The 23,595-nt window shown below is 44.5% G+C and overlaps 1 protein-coding gene across 2 annotated transcripts in view; it reads right to left on the reverse strand.

Moving 5' to 3' along the window:
* Positions 1 to 23,595, reverse strand: part of PPP3CA (protein phosphatase 3 catalytic subunit alpha) — a 250,139-nt gene that overhangs the window by 15,467 nt on the left and 211,077 nt on the right. For both annotated transcript variants that reach the window (XM_068136820.1, XM_068136821.1), the window contains exons 9-10: positions 9,335 to 9,460; positions 5,251 to 5,325 (exon numbers count right to left, since the gene is read on the reverse strand). In XM_068136820.1, coding sequence (XP_067992921.1) covers positions 5,251 to 5,325; positions 9,335 to 9,460 — 201 coding nt within the window. The remainder of the gene's footprint in view (positions 1 to 5,250; positions 5,326 to 9,334; positions 9,461 to 23,595) is intronic.

Genomic DNA, 23,595 nt, shown 5'->3' on the forward strand with positions numbered 1-23,595 from the left:
TTAAAATGCCCCTCTGCCATCAACTTTGCTGGCTTAAAGAAGGAACAAACATAAACCAGTGGGGACACTCCCTCCATTTCTCTCCTAATTAAAAATGAACTCAGTTACCCTCTTTGCAAACGTGTCCTGTGATAAGATGAGGGGCAACAGGGATGAACTGAAACACAGCAAGTTCCACCTTGACATCAGGAGAAACTTCTTTACAGTGAGGGTGACAGAGCACTAGAACAGGCTGCCCAGAGAGGTTGTGGAGTCTCCCTCTCCAGCGATTTTCAAGACTCAGATGGATGCATTCCTGTGTGACATGCCCTAGGTGATCCTGCTTCGGCAGCGGGGCTGGATTCAGTGATCTCTGGAGGCCTCTTCCAACCCTTATCATTCTATGATTCTACCCAGGTAGTACCATGCACATACTTATCAAGGCATTGGTAAGTAACTGAGAACTAACGATGGGGCCTTTGCTTTTCTTCATTCAGTCCTGTGTTAGCTGGTGCAGAGCTTGCCCTCAGTTTATTGCACTGAAGAGCTGTGGCCACTTCTGCAGGACAGACAGGCTTTGACCAGCAGATATTTGACTTAGTAATCCTCCTTAGACTTGGACTACAACACTGTACTGGGGAATCTGTATTCTAACCAAGAACAAATGCTGCAGCTAGCGCTGTGAGAGCAGCTTTGCCATGAGCTGCAGTGTTGAAGGCAACAGAAAAATGAATGCAGGTACTTCAGCAATGTCTTTATGCCAAATCATGGTAGCAATGTTTACAAAGCAAGTAGTGCATTCGTGTCAAGTTGACTATTACATCATTGGACTCTTTTATTAGCAGTTTACCTTCTTCAATTAAATGCATAAGGCCAGGAAAGTTGCTAATTAAAATAAAACAGGACTCTGGCTATATGCTGGCTAGGTAGAAGCATTTGCAGCCCATACTGCTAAACAATATGTCTGATGTACAAACCATACAACACATGAGCTAATGTTTAATGGTCAGCCAAGTAATTTTTTGCTGGATCAGATTATATTGCAACCACCACTGCAAACAGGGAAGTGCAGTAAGAGGAAGCTATCAGAGATAAGGAAACTTGACCTATTGTATCCTCCCATTTTCAAAGCAAGTGAAACAAAAAGACCATGACAGGCCAGCAGAGACATAAGAGATTAAGCGCATTAGGATTGCTGTTTAGGCTTTCTCCCACTAAGCAACACAGAAACTGGCTACAACAAACTGATCGCTTCCCCATGATGTGTTTCCTTTAGCAAAAAAACCCCAAACTAAAACAAGCACAACCCTTGCTCCACCCCCAAAAAAACAAACCAACCCAACCCCCCAAAAATAATCACACAACAAAACCAAAAGAGTGGCAAAGAAAGGAAGAAAATAAGAACACATGGTGTTGAGCATCCTGCACATGGCGAGATGTAACACACATGACAGAACCATAAATAATTACAGTTTTAAAAAGGGGCTCACAAGAACACCATGCAGTGAGGTCAGGCAAACCTGATGGGGTTTTGTTCTGAAGGGGGAAGTGAGAGGGTAAGACAGAGGGTGAGAAAGTGTAAAGGAAGGTAACAAATGAATGAAATGAATGATCAGTGCAAACCAGAGTGATGGATCATTCTCATTACATGTGGGAACCCAGGTCAGGGCATGTTCAAACTGCAAGGAGAGAAAGGAAATCAGCAGCAAGCCCTGAGAACTACTGATGATATAGAAATAACCCCTGATTTCTTCTGCTGTGGCAGGTATCAGGCATTTCCTTCTGTGGGAAACACTGCTGAAGAAAAATGTCTCTGAGTGAACAGGACTGTCCTGCTGCAGTCCTCTAAGGAAGACAAACTGAAATTATTGAATAATAGAAATGTTGAGCCACTCTAACACTGCCAACACACTGCTGTTACAGAAACAGTTTAAAGCTGATAATCATTCCAGTCTGCTTTCAAGAACACAAATTAAATACATCTTGTAGCTTCTCCCCTAAAAGGAAAGGCTCTAAGGAAAAAAAACCACAGACAAATAAGAAAATAGAGGGAACTGAACTATTTTAGAGAGAGAAGGTTTTCCTTTGTTGTACAGATGATAAATCATTAGCAATATCAGCTTGTATTTAAATTTAAATCAACCCTCAAATTTACTTTTATGCCTGAATTCTGCAGTCTTTTCCGTGCATACCATCCCCGTGAGCACAACAGCTCCAGTGGGCTAGAGGCACAAGCGTGCACCCACAGCAAGCTGCAGCACCAGTGCCACAGATTCCATTTTACAGCTCTAAGGAGATCCTATTTTACAGCACAGAAGGCTCCACCTCAACATGTGGAGGAACTTCTTCACTGTGAGGGTCACAGAGCACTGGAACAGGCTGCCCAGAGAGGTTGTGGAGTCTCCTCTGGAGACTTTGAAGACCCATCTGGACATGTTCCTGTGTGGCCTGCACTAGATTCTATGGTCCTGCTCTGGCAGGGGGGTTGGACTCAATCTCTGGAGGTCCCTTCCAACCCTAACATCCTGTGATCTGGGAAAGCAGACATGAATATATGCCAGTTCTGGTTTCAGCTACGCATGCTAAAGGCGACAACGTTTCTAGAATCTCCCTTAATGTAATGTTTTACACAGAGGGATCATTCATACCGAAAAACCTGAAAGCAGATTGGGACCACAGTATCAGCATTACAGTACCAGGAAGGGTTTCATTACTCCTCATCTGAAAACTTCAAGGTTGTTAGCTATCATTATGCAGTACACACACGTGCAAGCCCAGAGAATTTCAGCCTGTCTCCCTGCCTAGACATCTGCAATGCTGCAAACTCCACATCTCAAGGAGTGCTGTGGTAAAACTGCTAAGGTGAAGGAGGGGGAAGTCAACCTCTTCCCAGAAAAACTGCAGCAGATGCAGAGAACTCCTGCAGCTGGAGAGGACAGCTGTCCCCAAAGACCCCTAATGCCTCATCATTTCTGACTGCCTTTGAAAATGTGCTGCTCCTGAACTGCAGCTTAGGCACAGGAATGCTGACACGAAAATTTTAGAGAAGCACTACAGGCATTGGCCTGTCTCTGCTACCTAGAAGCTTATGGTACAGCTTTAAAAGAAAGTGTTAGGTCAACGCTGAATTAATTTAAAAATCCTTCCCCATAAAGCCTTTGCTTTGGCTTTGCATTCAGTGGAATTTCAGCCTGCACTTAAGTGCTTTCTTGAGCCAAGGATTTTAAGCACATGGTTTTGTTGCTACTGTATTTAATTTGACACAGTTTTTACTCACTGTGTGCCTCTGTGCTGTTTCACACGCTGCTTTAATTACACAGTAGCTACTTATTTGAATTGCATGGAAAAAAAATAAATTGGCCACAATATTCAAACAGGTGTTTTCTTCTCTCCACTGATTACTGGTTTCAATAAATTCAGTCTTTGTCCCATGCCCTGCAAGATAATTGTTCCCGTCCACACTCCATGGCAGATGCAGAACTGGCTTTGCGGAGTAAAACCGCAGCGCTAGCATCCATCCATCGATCCATCCCCTTCTTCTCCATCACAAAGGAAACGTTTGTCAAACCCCATGGCCTAGCTGCTGCTTCCAAAGATTAAAAATAAAGACTTGGAGAGGGAAGTTTAATTATTAATTACAGCTTCATTAAATATTTGTCTTACTTGAAAAGTTCTTTGTTCTCCCAGTTCATCCGTTCTGCCTACTAACACCTGGAGAGCATTTCACAGGGAGGGATTTTTCCAGGTTCTTTTGAAAAGTTTTAGTATTGCTGTTGTTTGTTCCTGGATTTTGTGCTTTGGTGCCTTTTTTTTTTTTTTAACATTGAAAGAACATTAAGGATGGATGGGATTTTCTTTTCCTTTTTTTTCCTTTTCAGTTCTGCTGAAACTGAGAATGAACATTCTGGAGAACTGCACTTGAGACTTGCACAGCCTGACAGAAAATCATGCCTCAAAAAAATAAGCTGGCTTTTAAGAATCCACAAGTTGCAAGATATAAAATACCACTTACATTCAGACCAACAGGTACAAGGCAACTTATCATCATAGAAACTCCTGTCCAAATGGCAACAGAGGTGACCATTCCTCTCTTCTTAGCAGAAACGTCAATTTGGAACGGTTAGCTGGATTTGCACATTTAGTTTTATTCATTCTATTGCCTTTCAAAGTCTTTTAGAAACATGAGAGCCTCACAAAAGGTAACTAGGGAAATAATTCAAGTAGGAGTCTTCCAAAGTTGTGGTACTGCTGGTTTGGAAGCTGCTGTGCAGAAAGCTTATTTCATTGTACAAAGATACTTTCATTGATATAATTAACCTTTCTACGGGAATCCCTCAGACCATATGCAGGAAATCAACATCTGACTCCTTTGTGACTACAAATCCCAGGTTTCATGGAGGGCAACTGTGACCGGTTGACACTGTCCCCTTAAGAAAGGGAATATGGTGGATGGAAGTTGGTATATGAAAAGAACTATCTAAACTAATTTCATTGGTAAAGTGGGAGGAAGCACCTTCTGAACTGGGAGTGCAGGAGGGTATACTGGGCATTCCAGCACTTTATCCTCAGTCTTGCTTCCGCTCCTCCACAGGGCAGCAGCTCTCTGTGCTGGGCTTTCAGCCAAGGCTTTGGCCTTCAAACTGACAAACCTGATAAGCTACCAGGCCTGTATTAACTGCTTTCCAATTAACACAAAACTGCTTCTAACTTTTTTTTTCTCTTTCTCTCTCTCTTCTAATCTACTCTGGGGAAAGGGGGGAGAGAGGGGAGAGCAGAGGTGGGGAACCCCCTCAGCAGAGGGGGGAACTCTCATTTCTGTGCTACTTTATTGTATATCTTTGTATATATTGTAAATCTGTATATATTTCCCTGCATATCCTACATTGCTTTGTAAATATACAGCTCCACTGCTTTGCTAATTCAGCTGTGAGTTTTTTTTTCCCCTTTCCCTTCAATTTTCTTTCCCTTTACTTTACAGGGGGGAGGGAGGAGGCTTTTGGGCCTTACCCTTCCAACCCTACGACAGCAATAATAACAATTATTGGGGTTTTTTAGCCAAAAGAGTGAGAACCAGGGAAAGGGTTAGAACAGGGCAGAAGATTCATTAATTCTTTCGAAAGCATGCCGTAAGCAAATCCACTAGAGTCTAGCACAACAGTTGCTTTCAGTGCCACAGAATTTAAATGGGACTCAGAAAATTATCCCAGGGTTAGTAAATAAGCATTTAAATTAGTTTCAAAACAATCTCAACCAAGGGCAGGAAGATCTTACCGTCAAACCCATCTTCCTCTGTCCCCAGCTCATCATCTGAGCAGATGTTCAGCACATTTACCAGCATCTCTGTCACTGAAATGGAAAAACAAATGCAAAATGTTGATGGTAAGCTTTCCTGGTCTGTCAGAGAGCAAACCCCAGCTACAGCAGTGCAAATGAAAACTCACTACAAAATGTCACTCACTTTTTGAGCTGCAGGAGCTTGTTCCATGCATGTAGCAACATAAGCTTCAAGTGTCTTGTAAAGTTAGTAAAATAGAATAGCATAGAATAGAATAAACCAGGTTGGAAGAGACCTTCGAGATCATCGCCTCCAACCTATCATCAACACCACCTAATCAACTAAACCATGGCACCAAGCACCCCATCCAGTCTCTTCCTAAACACCTCCAGTGATGGCGACTCCACTACCTCCCCAGGCAGCCCATTCCAATGGCCAACCACTCTTTCTCCTTACCTTGAGCCTAAACCTGCCCTGGCGCAGCTTGAGACTGTGTCCTCTTATTCTGGTGCTGGTTGCCTGGAAGAAGAGACCAACTCCCTCCTGGCTACAACCACCCTTCAGGTAGTTGTAGACCACAATAAGGTCTCCCCTGAGCCTCCTCTTCTCCAGGCTAAACAATCCCAGCTCCTTCAGCCTCTCCTCATAGAGCTTGAGCTCAAGGCCTCTCCCCAGCCTCGCTGCCCTTCTCTGGACATGTTCCAGCAAGTCTACATCCTTCCTAATCAGAGGGGCCCAGGTGTGGCCTAACCAGTGCTGAGTACAGGGGCAGAATGACCTCCCTGCTCCTGCTGGCCACATTGTTCCGGATACAGGCCAGGATGCCATTTGCCTTCTTGGTCACCTGGGCACACTGATGGCTCATGTTCAGCCTAGTATCAACCAGTACCCCCAGGTCCCTTTCTGTTTGGCAGCTCTCCAGCCACTCTGATCCCAGTCTGTAGCACTGCATGGGGTTGTTGTGGCCAATGTGCAGAACCTGGCACTTGGATGTGTTAAATCTCATGCCAGATGGACTCTGGCCATCTGTCCAGTCTGTCAACATCCCTCTGCAGACATCTCCTACCCTCTAACAGATCAACTCCTGCCCCCAGCTTCGTGTTCTCTGCAAACTTACTGATGATGGACTCAATCCCCTCATCCAGATCATCAATAAATATATTAAAGAGCATGGGGCCCAGCACTGATCCCTGGGGGACACCACTGGTGACTGGCCACCAGCTGGATGTGGCACCATTCACTGTTACTCTCTGGGCTCAGCCCTCCAGTCACTTCCTAACGCAGCACAGAGTATATGTACAGGTTTGTACAAAAATAAGTTCCACATACAACAAACACACCTTAAAAGGTGTTTACACACTCTTTTTTTTTTTCAGTTGCCAATGACATAGGTAACTTTTTTTCCCTCCCCTACTGTATTTTTGCATTGCAGTCCACTTGGGCACCACAACTGTGTCTTACTTTCTTCTTGCTACTCCACTGCATCATGGTTTGATTTCCCCATGACATTCCAACTGAAAAAGTTACAGCAAGAGGGATCAGAGAGTATTTATGTATCCAGGTTTTATACGCTGCACTTTCATTTCCACAAAACACCAACCCTGGCAAGATGGCCACAGAAGGGCAGTGTCCAAGGACAAATAGATGAGATCATCAATGTAGATCCCTTCCAGCTGAGGACACAGTCTCAAGCTGCGCCAGAGGAGGTTTAGGCTGGATGTTAGGAAGAAGTTCTTCATAGAAAGTGTGATTGGCCATTGGAATGGGCAGCCCAGGGAGGTGGAGGAGTCACCATCCCTAGAGGTGTTTAGGAAGAGACTGGCTGGGGTGCTTGGTGCCATGGTTTAATTGGTTAAATAGTGTTGGATGATAGGTTGGACTTGATGATCTTGAAGGTCTCTTCCAACCTGGTTTATTCTATTCTATAATCAATATAGAAAACTAAATATTCTATATTCAATAGCACAGAATCACAGAATCACCAAGGTTGGAAGAGACCTCAAAGATCATCAAGTCCAACCTGTCACCACAGCAACATCATTACCGGTAATTTCACAATCTATTCAGCTTGCTTACTTTGCAATTTGAGCATGGAAGAGTCAGCCTCAGGCTACCCCTAACCATGTGCCCAGCTCTTTCTGGAAAGGTAACAGTCAGTTGCACAAGGAGTAATAAGAGCCAAAAAAACCCCAAAACCAACCAAGCAAAAAAAACAGCAAAAAAATCACAATCAAGGAGATGTGATTTAGAGATCAAAAAAAGCCAAAGTTACTAAGTAAAATGTGAAATTATTAGCAGCCCGAAGACTCTCCTACATCTACATGTAATAAGCATCATTAAAAGGGTTACCAGGCATGTCTAGTCTTGCACTAGATACACAGGTTGAAACTTTAACATTTTTAATCAAGTGGTTATTAAAATCCTCTTGTGTGACAACTACAATGGCTCGGAACATTAGAAGGGAAGGACAAAGCTACATTTTCCTACATTAGTGAAGGATTTCATATTTTCCTTTGACAAGGATTAGTGGAATGACTTTCCACATTAAGAATGACCAGTGAAACTAACAGCTTCCTACCTTGGTTGGCCTTTGAAGGGGAGAAAAAAAATCTATTAACAAAGAAAGAAAGAAAGAAAAAAAGCTGTGTAGAACATCAACTCCAACTTCCACCCATGAATTCTGTTTCACAGAGAAAGGGAAAACTCAGATTCCACTACTCAAGGCTCTAAAAATTTCCAAGTAATTGGTAAGAGTGACCATTGGGAAGATACAAAGGAGGGGAAAAAAAGCCTCAAGAACCTCAACAAATTTGATCCTGTATCCTGTAGCCCCACCTGAGGAGGCCAGGCATGGTGAAGCCTCTGAAAAAAAATGTTACAGAACTTCGTACAGGACTGCAACAGGTATGGAGAACAAGCACATGCCAAAACCAGGCTGGCTGAGTTTAGGGCCACAGAAAATGAAAGCAGTTTATCTGCTTCACAACAGCCTGTAGCAGGAGTCAGTGTGGATTATGCAATGTCTCCATCAGTGAAAACAGATGTCTGCTCTTTGTTAATCCCTGCTTCATTGTCTATCTGCTTTGTTCACAGAGACCTCGGGCCTCTCACCAGTGGCTTTCCTCATACCAAAGAGTAGCTGAAAACAAAGCCTGTCATGACTGCAGGTAAGAGCCACAGCTGGCTGTATTTCCAGTTGCCTATTAAGAGAGAACTGTTACTTCAAGCAGCTTTTAAGAGTTTATTACAGTTTTGGGGTTTTTTGGCAGTAATTGCTGTTGCAGGAATATACTGTAATGGATGGATCAAAGCAAGCTTCATCTCAGGCCCTGAATAAAAGGGCTTGGGGGTTAAGTGTTCTGCATTATGTATTCATTTACTATGTTAGACCAAAGTGTTTTCATGCCTTTTGTGTGCTTGCCATTCATTGCATGAAGCTGTCTTGAGGCAACATCAAGAGCATCATGTTTCAATAAAGCTTCATTTATGTTCTTTAGAGTCTTCTCACCAACCATGAGGCACTGTATGCCCCTGGGCAGAGAAGGGGCTGAGGAGTAGGTTTTCCTTCTTCCAGTCATCTCCCTACTCTGGAATAGGGAGATGTTCCTCTCTTGGAACAGCTAACCAGACTGAATCTTAGCATCACTAGCTCTATGTTTGCTGGTGAAAAAGCAACCCATTGTCATCTTATCAAACAGGTCAGAGGGATAAGGCTATCACTATGATGAAGTCTGTTGTAAGCAATATCCAAGGGATTGGCCAAGAGCTTATAAAGGAATACCAAGAAAGAATTTTAAGTCAGTGAATGTACCTCTGGCCTGCAATGCCATAAAATCTATTTCTACAGCAGAAACAAAGTGGCATTACACCCTGGAAAGGCTGGAAATTATAACAACATGTGAGAGGTATGATTAACCATTGGTGATTGCCTGCCTCTCTGAGGCCTGTTTCTCCAAATTTATTCTTGCAAACAAGTCATCTGTCTTCAGATTGTTCTTACCATTTCAAATAAACAAGGCCACATGCACAGTGAGTAAGAAACCATTTTGCAGATTCAACAAACAGAGCCAATTTACATACCTTTCTCTCCCACAAATGGCAAGGACCAGGTAAACACATCCATGAAGTTTGGAAGCCAGTATGGATGAGGGGAGCAGTTGAACTGTCTGATATTCATAACATTGTTCTCATACTTCAATACTGCAGCTAGAAGGAGGAAAAAAGCAAGAGAGGCATCAGCTACACGGGTGGGGACTGGCTCACGGCTTGCACAGCCTGCAGGGCTGCTCACTAGCTTTCAGTCTCTTGACCCAGTGGCACCACTTCACTGCTACCCTCCAAGATAGGATGCACCCTCCAAGAAGCTGCAAGCCACTTCCAGTCTGAAAGCAGTGCTGTCAGCTTTCCCTGGCACTAAGGTGTGTTGGTAAGTGAGTAATTCTGAGCTGTCATGAACATAGGCTCCGGGATTTGCCACCAGCGGAGCACCCGGCAGAGTATCCATAACCACAGCTATTTGAGCTCCTCACAACCATACTTGGGAGATAACAGAGAAAAGCACTGATCAATCAGAGCTTGGATGCTGCTCATCCAATGAACCTTTTCAATGTATTTCATTTTTAGTACTGTACAACAGATGACATTTTCACAGAATCACAGAATCAACCAGGTTGGACAACACCTCAGAGATCATCAAGTCCAACCTAATACCTAAAACCTCATGAGGGCTAAACCATGGGTCCAAATGCCACATCCAATCGTTTTTTTAACACCACCTCCCTGGGCAGCACATTCCATTGGCCAATTACTCTTTCTGGGAAGAACTTTCTCCTCACCTCCAGCTTAAACCTCCCCTGGCACAGCTTGAGACTGTGTTCTCTTGTTCTGGTTGCCTGGGAGGAGAGACCAACCCCCACCTGTCTACAACCTCCCTTTAGGTAGTTGTAGACAGCAAGGTCTCCCCTGAGCCTCCTCTTCTCCAGGCTAAGCAACCCCAGCTCCCTCAGCCTCTCCTCACAGGGCTATGCTCCAGACCTCTCACCAGCCTCACTGCCCTTCTCTGGACATGTCCAAGTATCTCAATGTCCTTCTTAAACTGATGAGCCCAGAACTGGACACAGAACTCAAGGTGTGGCCTCACAGTTTGCATACTAGTATTTTTTTTTCACCATTTAAAACTCCCATCATTCTTGTCAGTGCACACACACACACAAAGGCTCCACTTGCAATGGGCAGAAAAACAGCTATGTATGCCATGGTACTATAAAGCACTGCGCAAAGTGTTAACTTCTGCTAATGGACTTCAGGTTGGTATCTGGAACATGATCTGATCAGCTTTAACTTGTTTTTGCAACATTAATAGAACAAAGTAAATCAAAGTACGACAAAGCATGTGAGAAAGAAACAGCTATTTATTTCTAGAAGAGGCTACAGCTGTACCCAGGTCCTGTGGAGTCAGAAGTCAGATGAAAGAGAGAAAGGCTGAATGTGCCTTGAGTATAACTAAGGCGGCAGAGAGTGCAGGTGGGAGAGAAAGGGACAGTATCAATTTGGAAAATGCAGCAGATGAAATAAAATGAACTTTGTCATAAGCCTAGATAACTGCCCTTATCAACACTCATTTTCCAAAGAATTGATTTTGCCCAACAGCAATTTTGCACCAACACCCTAATTTAGCTAACACCACATTCCACACCACGTCCAGACTCCCGTGCACTTCCAAAAACTGGTACAGCAGTAAGGGGTTATTGGGGTGCTGTAGATTACTCATATCTCACACCACTCATTGAGACTGCCTGGAAGGACAAAAAAGAGGGGTGGGTTCAACAGATCTTTGTAGCACAAATGGATTTGTTGGCTTTAAAATAATACACTGAGGGAGACTTTCATTGATATGGTCTTTCAATAAAGATCATCCAGTGCTGGATTTCTGCTGTTCATTTTACAGGTCTGCTGCCTCAGCTTGGAAAACCATGGAAATAAACCTCACACCCCTTCCTTCTTTTTTGCTTTTCTGTCTTTTTGCACAGACATATCCAATATAAATACATACACAAAAAATATCTATACATAAAATATAAAACCTTAATGCTGCAGTCATTCAGCCTGGTAGCAGTCTCTCTAACCTAATGAGGGTATATTTTAATTTACAGAATCTGCTTCCTGAAATCCAGTCATTTCTAAATTGCACAGGCACAGAGCAGATGTGCTCCCGGTTGACAGTCATTTATGAAATAAAAGAGCAAAGATTTCTTTGCTCAGGGAGAAAAAAGGTAATTTTGAGATGACTACCTAAACCCAAACTATCTCAAACACAAAGACAGGAAAGTTTTTAAACAATACACTCACAGGAGACTGCAGGCAGGCTCTTTAATCAACCTGGGACTAAAACAGTTAAGAGAAGCTGAATCTTCCACCCACTGTAAAAGGTGCAGGCACTTGACATTTTCATATTTGGAAAAATGAGGGTGGGGTTTCACTTTTGAGGAAGACAGCTGTGGTGGGTTGAAATTACCCCCCAGATTACAATTGCCAGACCAGCTCAGTTGAAAGCAAATGAAGCTGTATGTACAAGCACACTACAAATCTAGAAACATGGAATGCAATGAGTATGTACAAAATAGAAAAGAATAAACCAGGCTGGAAGAGACCTTCAAGATCATCATGTCCAACCTATTATCCAACCCACCTAATCAACTAAACAATGCCTCCTAACCTCCAGCCTAAACCTCCCCTGGTGCAGCTTGAGACTGTGTCCTCTTGTTCTGTCACTGGTTGCCTGGGAGAAGAGACCAAGCCCCACCTGTCTACAACCTCCCTTCAGGTAGTTGTAGACGGCAATAAGGTCTCCCCTGAGCCTCCTCTTCTCCAGGCTAAGCAACCCCAGCTCCCTCAGTTTCTCCTCATAGGGCTTGTGTTCCAAGCCCCTCACCAACTTTGTTGCCCTTCTCTGGACATGCTCTAGCAAGTCAATATACTTCCTAAACTGAGGGGCCCAGAACTGGACACAGCACTCAAGGTGTGGCCTAACCACTACAGTGTACAGACAACATTTACATGCATTTACAATATATAAACAACACAAGAACCTCCCTGGACAACACCAGGTGGTTACCAACAGCTTCCTCCTCTTCTCCCCTGTACACAGGACAAGAGAAAAAAGGAGAAAAGCAGAAAGTAGCTTACTAGTACTTAGCCACAACAAAGAAACACAGCCAAGGTCAGCAAGCAACCAGCTAGAGCGAAGAAACTGAAAAGAGAGTTAGTTTACACAACTAACTTTATGTTAGTAATCAGACCAATGGGATTATTTAGGCCTTATCATTATTTTTCCTTTTACATCCAATGGTTAATTGTTTACATTCTACTACTTTTCTACTCAATCTGTGCAAAATTTTCCTAGGCACAGCCTAAAACTACCACAACAGCTCAGGAAACATCACATGAAGTTTGTTGGTTATCTCACCACTGGCATTTACATATCGCTCTGAACACAACTGCCACTCAAGTGCTTCCTCTTACAGCACTGACTTCACCAGGACCTGCTGGTCATCATCTGATCTTGATCAGGTCCTACTTCTCTAGCTGTAGGTGAGCTGTCATCAAATACTTTTTATGCTGTGACTATACACCACACACACTGGAAGGCACCTAGGTAACTTTAAATAAATCATCTTCAGTTTGCTTTTTCAGCCAGGAATTAAACCATCCTGATGAGATCTAGTAACCTGTGGCTTTCAGAATGGTTGTTTTCAACTTTAGTCAAAGGAAAATGAGTCATGGAAGCAACACACATGATAATGTATTCATAAATAATGAAACAGCACAAACCAGAAGTATGTCAGGAACCTACCACACCAAAAACACGGAGTGAAGGAGGCATAACCATACTTTGTTTTCCCCTTTCCTCCAATTTTCCCACCTGTGGTTCCAGGGAAGAACATAGTTGTAGGGGCTGGCTATCACTTAACAGGCAGCAAGGAACCACAACTGCAAGCTAGCAGAGCACCACAGGAAATGCAGCATCTTTGAACGTTGGCTGAATGCTCTGAACACTTTTTCCCAATTATTCATCTACTTTCATTGACTAATTCTCTGCCAATCAGCCAAAAAGCTTTGTTGTTTTGTTGGGGTTTGTTTGTTTGGGGGTTTTGTTTACTTTTCAATTGGTTTTCAAAAATGCATTAGACTGTAGCTTTCCACAAGAAACTTAACAGGTTGCTAGATGTCTTCCAGAGTGACCTGAGAGTTACTGAAGCCTACTCATTGATGGACACAGAAAATGGCTCGCTAATATTTATGAGGAGTTCTGCTAGGCAGACACCCTCTAATTATGTAAGCCACATCTGACTCCTGCCCATCCTCGCCTGACAGTTGGCAGACGTTCTGCTGCTCAGTAAAATAAAAAATGGCTTATGCTGCTATCAGCAAAAAATGAGAAAACTAGTGTTAATGCTCTTAATAGTTCCATCTTTTTGTGGGTTTTTTGGCTTAAATTACATATGGCAGACTGGAATTTGTTCTCATAGTTTCATAGTTTCATTCAGGGTTGGAAGGGACCACAAGGATCATCTAGTTCCAACCCCCCTGCCATGGGCAGGGACACCCCACACTAGATCAGGCTGGCCAGAGCCTCATCCAGCCTGCTCTTAAACACCCCCAGGGACGGGGCCTCGACCACCTCCCTGGACAACCCATTCCAGGGTTTCACCACTCTCATGGTGAAGAACCTCCTCCTCACATCCAGCCTGAATCTCCCCACCTCCAGCTTCATTCCATTCCCCCTAGTCCTATCACTACCTGATATCCTGAGAAGTCCTTCCCCAGCCTTCCTGTAGGCCCCCTTCAGATACTGGAAGGCGACAATTAGGTCACCTCGGAGCCTTCTCTTCTGCAGACTGTACAGCCCCAACTCTTTCAGTCTGTCCTCATAGGAGAGGTGCTCCAGCCCTCTGATCATCCTCGTGGCCCTTCTCTGGACACCTTCCAGCACCTCCACATCCCTCTTGTAATAGGGGCTCCAGAACTGGAGGCAGTACTCCAGGTGGGGTCTCACCAGGGCTGAGTAGAGGGGGAGGATCACCTCCCTCGACCTGCTAGCCACACTTCTCCTGATGCAGCCCAGGATCTGATTGGCTTTGTGGGCTGCAAGTGCACACTGAGAGCTCATGTTGAGCTTTTTGTCCACCAGCACCCCCAAGTCTCTCTCCTCAGGGCTATCCTCCAGCCAGTCACTGCCCAGCCTGTATTTGTGCCTGGGATTGCCTCGACCCAGATGCAGGACCCTGCACTTGCTCTTATTGAACTTCATGAGGTTGGCCTGTGCCCACCTCTCCAGCCTGTCAAGGTCCCTCTGGATGGCCTCCCTTCCCTCCAGCGTGTCTGCTGCACCACACAGCTTGGTGTCATCAGCAAACTTGCTGAGGGTGCACTCAATGCCACTGTCCATGTCCCCCACAAAGATGTTGAATAAGATAGGTCCCAGGACTGATCCCTGAGGGACTCCACTTGTCACTGGCCTCCACTGGGACATGGAGCCATTGACAGCCACTCTTTGGGTGCGGCCCTCAAGCCAGTTCCTTATCCATCTAGTGGTCCACCAATCAAACCCATGTGTCACCAGTTTGGAGACCAGGATGTGGTGTGGGACAGTGTTGAAGGCTTTGCTCAGGTCCAGGTAAACGACATCAGTTGCTCGCCCCTCATCTATTAATTTTGTCACCTGCTCATAGAAGGCCACCAGGTTGGTCAGGCAGGATTTGCCCTTGGCAAAGCCATGCTGACTGTTCCAAATCACCTCTTCACTATTCTTTTGAGCGAGTAGTGACTCCAGGAGGATCTGTTCCATGATCTTTCCAGGCACAGAGGTGAGACTGACTGGCCTGTAGTTCCCTGGTTCCTCCTTCTTACCCTTTTTGAAGATGGGGGCAATGTTTCCCCTTTTCCAGTCTGTGGGGACTTCACCAGACTGCCAGGACTTTTGAAATATAATAGAGAGGGGTTTAGCAACCTCCTCTGCCAGTTCTCTCAGTACCCGTGGGTGTAACCCGTCGGGTCCCATGGACTTGAACACTTTCAGGTTCTTCAGATGATCACGAACCTGATCTGCACTTACAATGGGCAGTTCTTCCTCCCCGTCCCTGGCTTTGACTTCCATAACATCAGGAGTGTGGCTAGAGGCCCTTGCAGTGAAGACTGAGGTAAAGAAGTTATTAAGTACCTCAGCCTTTTCCTCATCACAGGTGACCATGTCACCATTTTCTTTTCTGAGGGGGCCCACACCTTCCCTAGTCTTCTTCTTCCCATTAATATACCTGTAAAAGTTCTTAGTATTCCCTTTAATCTCCCTGGCTAGATTCAACTCAAACTCTGCTTTGGCTTTCCTGACCAGGACTCTTGCTGCTCGGGCAGCTTCCTTGTATTCCCCCTGTTCTACCTGTCCTTCCCTCCACTTCCTGTAGAGTTTCCTTTTAAGTAACAGTGTGTCCAGTAGCTCCTTGCCCATCCAGGCAGGCCTCCTAGCATTCTTACCTGCTTTTCTCTTTGTTGGTACACAGAGCTCCTGGACACAGAGGAGGTGGTCCTTGAATACTGACCAGCTGTCCTGGGTCCCTCTTCCCTCCAGGGCTTTGTCCCATGACACTTTGGCTAGCAGATCCCTGAAGCGATCAAAATCTGCATGCCTAAAGTCTAGGGTCATGAGCTTGGAATACTTCCTCCTGATTGCCCTGAGGATGTTAAATTCAACTGCTTCATGGTCACTGCAGCCAAGGCCGTCTATGAGCCTCACATTGCTTACCAGCCCTTCCCTGTTGGTGAGAACAAGGTCCAGCATAGCACCATTTCTTGTTGGTTCCTCCACCATTTGGAGGAGGAAGTTGTCTTCTATGCAGTCCAGGAACATCCTGGATTGCTGGTGCCTTGCTGTGTTGTCCCTCCAGCAGATGTCCGGGTGGTTGAAATCACCCATGAGGATCAGGGCTTGTGACCTGGAAGCTGCTTCTATTTGCCTATGGAGGGCCTCATCTGCTTGGATCTGCTGGTCAGGTGGCCTGTAGGAGACCCCCACAGTAATATCTTCTCCTTCCATTACAGTGACACAATTGCGTAATAACAAGAAATAGTTTGTGTAAAAGGATCACTTCTTGGTTGTGAAGTTTCATTTAGAAGGACTAAGACTTCAAATTCATCATTATAGTCAGCTGAGGTAGTTCCCCTTCCCATTAATTCTTCAATTTATCCATTAAGTCTATTCTTAAACTCTGTGAAACCTGAGTAAGTAATTTTTGCTAGGAACTTTTAAAACTTTAAAAGGCCTGAACCACAGGCAGAACAGGAACCTGGAAACTCCAGGCCTGTCAGCCTGACCTCAGTGCCAGGGAAAATTACGGAGCACATCATCTTGGGGGCAATCACTGCATACCTGAAGGATAGCAAAGGGATCAGGTCCAGCCAACATGGATTTAGGAAGGGCAGGTCCTGATCTCCTTCTATGATCAGGTGACTGCCTGGTGGATGTGGGAAGGGCTGTGGATGTAATCTATACCTGGACTTCAGAAAGGCCTTTGACACCATCCCCCACAGCAAACTCCTGGCCAAGCTGTCAGCCCCTGGCTTGGACAGTAGCGCTGTGAGCTGGGTTAGGAACTGGCTGGAGGTTGAGCCCAGAGAGTAGTGGTGAATGGTGCCACATCCAGCTGGAGGCCAGTCACTAGTGGTGTCCCTCAGGGATCAGTGCTGGGCCCCATCCTGTTTAATATCTTCACTGATCATCTGGATGAGGGGGGTGAGTCAGTAATCAGTAAATTTGCAGATGACACCAAGTTGGGAGCAGATGTGGAGCTGTTAGAGGGTAGGAGATCTCTGAAGAGGGACCTTGACAGGCTGGACAGATGGGCAGAGTCCAACATGATGGCACTTAACAAGTCCAAGTCCCAGGTGCTGCACATTGGCCACAACAACCCCATGCAGTGCTACAGGCTGGGGTTGGAGTGGATGGAGAGCAGCCAGGCAGAAAGGGACCAGGGGATACTGGTTGACAGCAGGCTGCACATGAGCCAGCAGTGTGCCCAGTTGGCCAAGAAGGCAAATGGCATCCTGGCCTGCATCAGGAACAGTGTGGCCAGCAGGAGCAGGAAAGTCATTGTGCCCCTGTACTCTGCATTGGTTAGGCCACTGGGCCCCTCAATTTAAGAAGGACACTCCTGAACGTGTCCAGAGAAGGGCAACAAGGCTGGGGAGAGGCCTCGAGCTCAAGCCCTATGAGGAGAGGCTGAAGGAGCTGGGATTGTTTAGCCTGAAGAAGAGGAGGCTCAGGGGAGACCTTCTTGCTGTCTACAACTACCTGAAGGGAGGTTGTAGCCAGGAGGGAGTTGGTCTCTTCTTCCAGGCAACCAGCACCAGAACAAGAGGACACAGTCTCAAGCTGTGCCAGGGGAAGTCTAGGGTGGGAGTGAGGAGAAAGTTCTTCACAGAGAGAGTCATTCGCCATTGGAATGTGCTGCCCAGGGAGGTGGTGGAGTCACCATCCCTGGAGGTGTTCAAGAGAGGACTGGATGTGGCACTTGGTGCCATGGTTTAGTAGTCATGAGGTATTTGGTGACAGGTTGGACTTGATAATCTCTGAGGTTTTTTCCAACCTTATTGATTCTATGGAAACATCAAATTAAATAATTAATTAGTTTTGTTTTCTTGGGATTTTTAAAGGAAGATTATTTATTTTGCACCCCTTTACTACACTTGAATATCTTACAAAAGCAGGTTCTGGTAACAGTGTTTTAAAAACCTGTTCTCCTCTGTAAGTGACCTGTACAGCTTCTGCACAAATGGACCTCAAAAACCTCTTGAAGAAAAATAACGCCACACAATAAAGCAGGGTCAGAACTGAGACAGAAGTCTTCTAAAATCACCCTAATCATAAAAGAATAAAATGAAGTAGGGTAGTTGCCAGTATCCCAGATACTGTCCTGCGTTTTTAATTGAAAGCATTTCATTTATAAGCACAATGTATACAAAATAGTGTTATTAGGCAACTAATGAAGTTGACATTTAACATTAAAACGAACTGGCTCTTGCTATAATTGTGCAGTTCTGCCTGTTGCTTAGTAGTTGGAAGCAAAAACACCTCACCTACATCAGGAAGAAAAAGGCTTCTCAGCTATTAGCAGGAGCTGCCACGAGCTGTTCTGGCCCCTCACTTTCTTTACGTCTTAACTCTTATTTCCCTTCTCTGTTGGCTCAGAAAACATTTGAGGCTTTCACCCATTTCACTTCTTAGCCCACACTGACTTGACATCTAAAGCAGCTACAGGAGACTCCAGAATGAGCAGGAGCCTTTTGAAGGTTAGGGTTACATGCCTACAGGCCATGCAGTCTCTGATGGAGGAGACAGAAGAATGTGGGATGGGTTTCCCTGTTTATGAAACTCATGATAGAGGAAAACTTGATTCTCTCCAACATTTCCTTATTATTCCAGGCTGCAACCTGTACACTTTTCTTTCCAAATATATACTCAGGCTGCCCAGGGGGCTTGTGGTGTCTCCCTCTTTGGATATATTCAAGACACACACACACTCCCTGGCCTGGATACATTCCTGTGTGATCTGATCTAGGTGATCCTGCACTGCAGGGGGGTTGGAGTGGATGATCTTTTGAGGTCCCTTCCAGCCCCTAACATTCTGTGATTCAGACAGATGCTAGCAGACCAAGGCACCCGTCACAGTTTTGTAGAGGATAATCACCAACCAGAGCAAGAATCTTATGCTATTATTATTAACAGCCACACACATTTTAACCTAATTTTGATGCTCACTGCTGTAAATGAGTTTTAGAAGCTAATGCTTTGTAAAGTGAAGATGTGCAGATATCCCAAATGACATTATACTTCTTTCCAATGCTAGTGAACAGGGATATCAGATGCTGAAATCACATTAGAGTGCAATGAAAAGCTAACACAGCAAGCTAAGGGCATTTGTACCACTTAGCTTGAAGCACTTAACACAGGTGCCTAAGGCTGGAAATACAGGTGGTGAAAAAAGCATAGCTAAGAAATCTCTTTCCTTCAGCTAGAAATGGGGGCAGCTCCTCCAACTGGCTCAAATATAAGCACCTCATGCCATCTGAAACTCCCTGGCGTACCTCCCTTGATTAAATGTGAACCCAGGTCATCTCTGTCTCCTGTGCCATTCCTGTGCTTGTCTCAGGCCCCTCTGCCATCTCAGTTGCTGCTTTAAAAGCCTACAGGTTGACCTTAAGCAACATGAACAGCATTGGAGTGTGTGGCCAATAGTTCAGAAAAAGACACTACTTATCCTGCTTCAAGATCTGCTGAATCACCTTCTCAGTATAAATTAATTGGTAACACCTCCATCAGAGGGGGAAAAAAAATAATGAACATGGTAGAAAGAGTAGCCCAGAATGAATGATACATTCTTAGATTAACAACCTCAAAACAATTCTAGCAACAAGACAATTAACTTTCTTTTAGAAAGCTCATCTTGCACTTAGAAAATAAATGCAGTGAAAGGTCTCTCAAATTCTTTGTAATGTGGTGGGTTGAAATTCCACACACCACACCACCCCCCCCAGCTACCACACATATGTAGGAAAGAATTTCAGCTTCTGATTCGGTGTTAAACCTGCAGCTGGGAACAGTGCCTTCTCCTCCAGCAGAGCTGCTAGGTAACCACAGTGTACCCTTGCCCAAGACAGGTCAGGGATAAGGGTTAATAAAACACTTAAGGAGTTGAAACATTATCAAAGGGAGAAATAAATCAACAGATTACTATACAAGGTAATGGTGTGAATAATCCAGTACAGAAGCAGGGCTCATTGCAGTTGGGCAAGTCTTCCCTTACAGAACTCTGAAGGTTTTCATTTTACACATGCAATTGCATCTTCCAAAGAAACAGTGCAAAAGCATTCAAGACCTTATCAGTAAGACTGCAAAAGTCACTTCTGGCAAACTTCTCTGAATTGGCAATGAGATGCTGTAGATACCCTGACAGTTCCTCTTTAAAAGCTTTTGTTTCCATGACAAGACCTTATCACAACAGCAGAGATCATAGAATCAATAAGGTTGGAAGAAACCTCAAAGATCATCAAGTCTAACCTGTCACCCAACACCTCATGACTACTAAACCATGGCACCAAGTGCCACGTCCAATCCTCTCTCGAACACCTCCAGGGATGGTGACTCCACCACCGTCTGGGCCAGCACATTCCAACAGCAGATCAGGTTGCTCAGAGCTTTCTCAAGCCTCACCTTGAATATCTGTGGTGATAGGGCCTCAACCACCTCCCTGGGCAACCTGTTTGAGTGTTCCACCACCCTCATGGTGCAGGGCTTGTTCCTAACATCCAATCTAGATCTACTCTTCTCTAATTTCAAATCATTGCCCCTTGTCCTATCACTACAGGCCTTTGTAAACAGTCCCTCTGCAGCCTTCTTGGAGGTCCCCTTCACTTCAGGTACTGAAAGGTCACCACTAGGTCACCCTGAAGCCTTCTCTCCTCCAGGCTGAACACCCCCAGCTCCCTCAGGCTGTCTTCACAAAGATAAAGCATAACAGAAAACTGATAGGGCAAACAGAAGGTCACACTGCTTTTCTTCCTCCCAAAGTGCTATTACTTCTCATAGTTCCTCTTTGTCTTCCAGCTATATTACTCTGCCCTTTTTTCAAGCTGAAAATAACTTTTCTATTTGGATCAGGTACATTGCTTAATTTGTATCTATGGTATACCACATGCTTCTACTTTATAGCTGCTTCATTGATATATTACTTATCATATGTTAACACACATAGCAATGCACAGGTGGTTTTGATTTTTCTAGTAGCCCAAACTCCCCTATATACTTTCTTTGTTTCTTCCCTTCATCATCTGCTTTTACTTTCAGCTATACCACAAGTACACATTGCAGTATGTTGGAAGAGACATCATGTTGCTGGCTCTTTTAATAGCTTCAGATTCTCTAGTGGTTATCTCACCACTACAAAACCCCTAATCTTTTAAAAGTCTTCAAAAGATAACAGCCTGTCTTTAGACAGCTAGTTAAAATTGTTCACTCACCCAAAAAGCATTCACTTACTGAAGTGACAGCCAGACACTAAAATATGAACCATTGCCAATGACTTGCAAATAAATCACTTGCCTCTGTAGAACTTCTGTAAAACCTTTCATGTAGGGTTTTCCTGTAGCTGTTGGGGCACAAACAGTACTACAGTAAGCCCTAATTAAGGCATTAAGAAAGATAAAATGTAGGAATGAAAGTTTAGACACAATACAATGGCAGCAGATCCAACAATTTGTGGCACCCTTTTCTTCTGTTGCTATAATTTCTCCTGGTGATGGGCACCCTTGAATGCAGGGGTAAACCTGGACAGCTTTCTCAGTTTCTTGATCAGTACAGCTTTCCTCCAAGGCCCTGAAGTCACAGGTAACTATCACAAACCAGTTAACATTTATCCTCTCGCAGGAGGAGTTTTGATCCTCTTCAGAAGGAGTTGCCTCAGCAGCCAGCACACCAGCAATTCTTGTAACAAGTTAATAATAGTGTTAAAAGTTCTTTGTGCCTTTTCATAGTATAAATGAGAGCAGAAATGTTTGAGAAAGCTATGAAAACAGCAAACAGAAGTTCCACAGTTGCCAATGCTCTCCACTAAAATGAGTATGGAAGGTATTAATAACAATAATGGAGAAGGATAATTGTAGGAAGAGGAGGGACACGGGCTTCCGGTATCTAGGCAGATACTGAGTCTCTGAATCACCCCCTCAAAAATCTCTCTCTGTCTCCATCAGTTACACAGGGAACCCCTGATGGGAGCCTCCTAATTGAAAAACCTAACTTTGGCACTCAAAGTTGTGCATGTGTGTGGGCTGGGGCTGTGACAGGATCAGCAGCCACATGATGGATGAATTACACAGATGCAGCCTTCACAAGGCATGGCCAGTAACCAAAAGGACACAGAAAACTCCCTTTAGTGCCAGAATCCAGTGAAGCAAAGCCAAGAGATTCCTATGGTGGGTTGGCACTGTGAGACAGCCCACGAAGAGGTTCCATAGCAGCATTATTAACAGCAGGTATGCTGAACATAGCCTTGTTTGGGTATCCTATCTTCATCTACCCCAGCTGAGTATCCCTTTTGCTCTCGAAATGTTGCCTCCCTCTTGCTCTTTGAGGATGTACCTGATCTCACTAGTTGCTCTCCAGTGGGGACTGAATATGCCCTTGGATAAAGTTGGCAACAAAATTCACTCATTCTAAAGTGCTTTGACGAAGTACAAGAAAGTAAATGGACTTAAAGGAAATGAGAACTATCGTCCTGGGGCAGAAAATGAACATTCCTAGCCCCTTGCAGCCTTTTTCTTTAAAAAAGTATTTATCTTAAAACAACAGTGCTCTTAAAAATGGCCTATTGGTATCAGTGGGAGATGAAGCCACCCAACAATTTATTTAGGGTGACTTTATTAGCTAAGTGACAACCAGAAGTGTACTAAGAACACGTGTGAGGAAGGCAGGCACTTATTAGCAGGAAAGTAACTCCTTTTCCAAAGAACCAACAGTAACAAAACCCCCAAACAATCCATACGAATGAATTGGGTTCTGCACCAGTGCATGGCGAGTCATGGCATGAGTAGCTGTCCTGTAACACCTCTGGATGGAAAAGCTTTCCTTGGCCTCCTGAAAGCAGTCATTCAGAACCTCTCTGATCGTCTGCTGCAAATCAAGGAAGCCAACAAGTAGCACGGTTTGGACTGACTGAGGATAAATGGTGTTCTTCTTTCTTGAAGAGGGAAGCAAGCACCCAAATGCTATCCAGATGAAGATGCATGAGCAATGCAGCACACAAAAAAGTATGCATGATGTACTTTTAATGCCGAGAGGCAGTGCAATCAGTCACATGAAATAATGTGTCAAAACTTCTAATGAGAGAAAAGGAGGCAGTTAAATCCAACAGAAATTAATTTCAAAGTGCTAAAGGTCAGCCTCTGAATTTGCAAGAAATCATACATTAAAGTTGCACACCAGTGCTGATCTTGCATCACTGCTGATTTGCCTGAGCTCACTCAGGACAGCTATCACCAACAGGACATCTAAACTTCAGATAACCAGCAACTCTCAGCAGCTGACCTACAGCATTTCACCAGGAAAGGCTTTCCACCAGTTTTATGACCTGCAGGTCACAGCAGAAGCAGAACAGCCTGGAACAATGGAAATCATGTTCTCTTCTGAAACAGAGGCACTTCCCTCCAGCACCCAGAGTCTGTGACTTCAGATTCAAGATTTTGAATCTTATCATAGAATGGTAGAGGTAGGAAGGGCCTCCAGAGATCATTAAATC

Source organism: Melanerpes formicivorus, unplaced genomic scaffold (assembly GCF_026170545.1).
Source record: "Melanerpes formicivorus ecotype bairdi unplaced genomic scaffold, bMelFor1.0.p_v2 SCAF_4, whole genome shotgun sequence".
In the NCBI taxonomy this organism is placed as follows: Eukaryota; Metazoa; Chordata; class Aves; order Piciformes; family Picidae; genus Melanerpes; species Melanerpes formicivorus.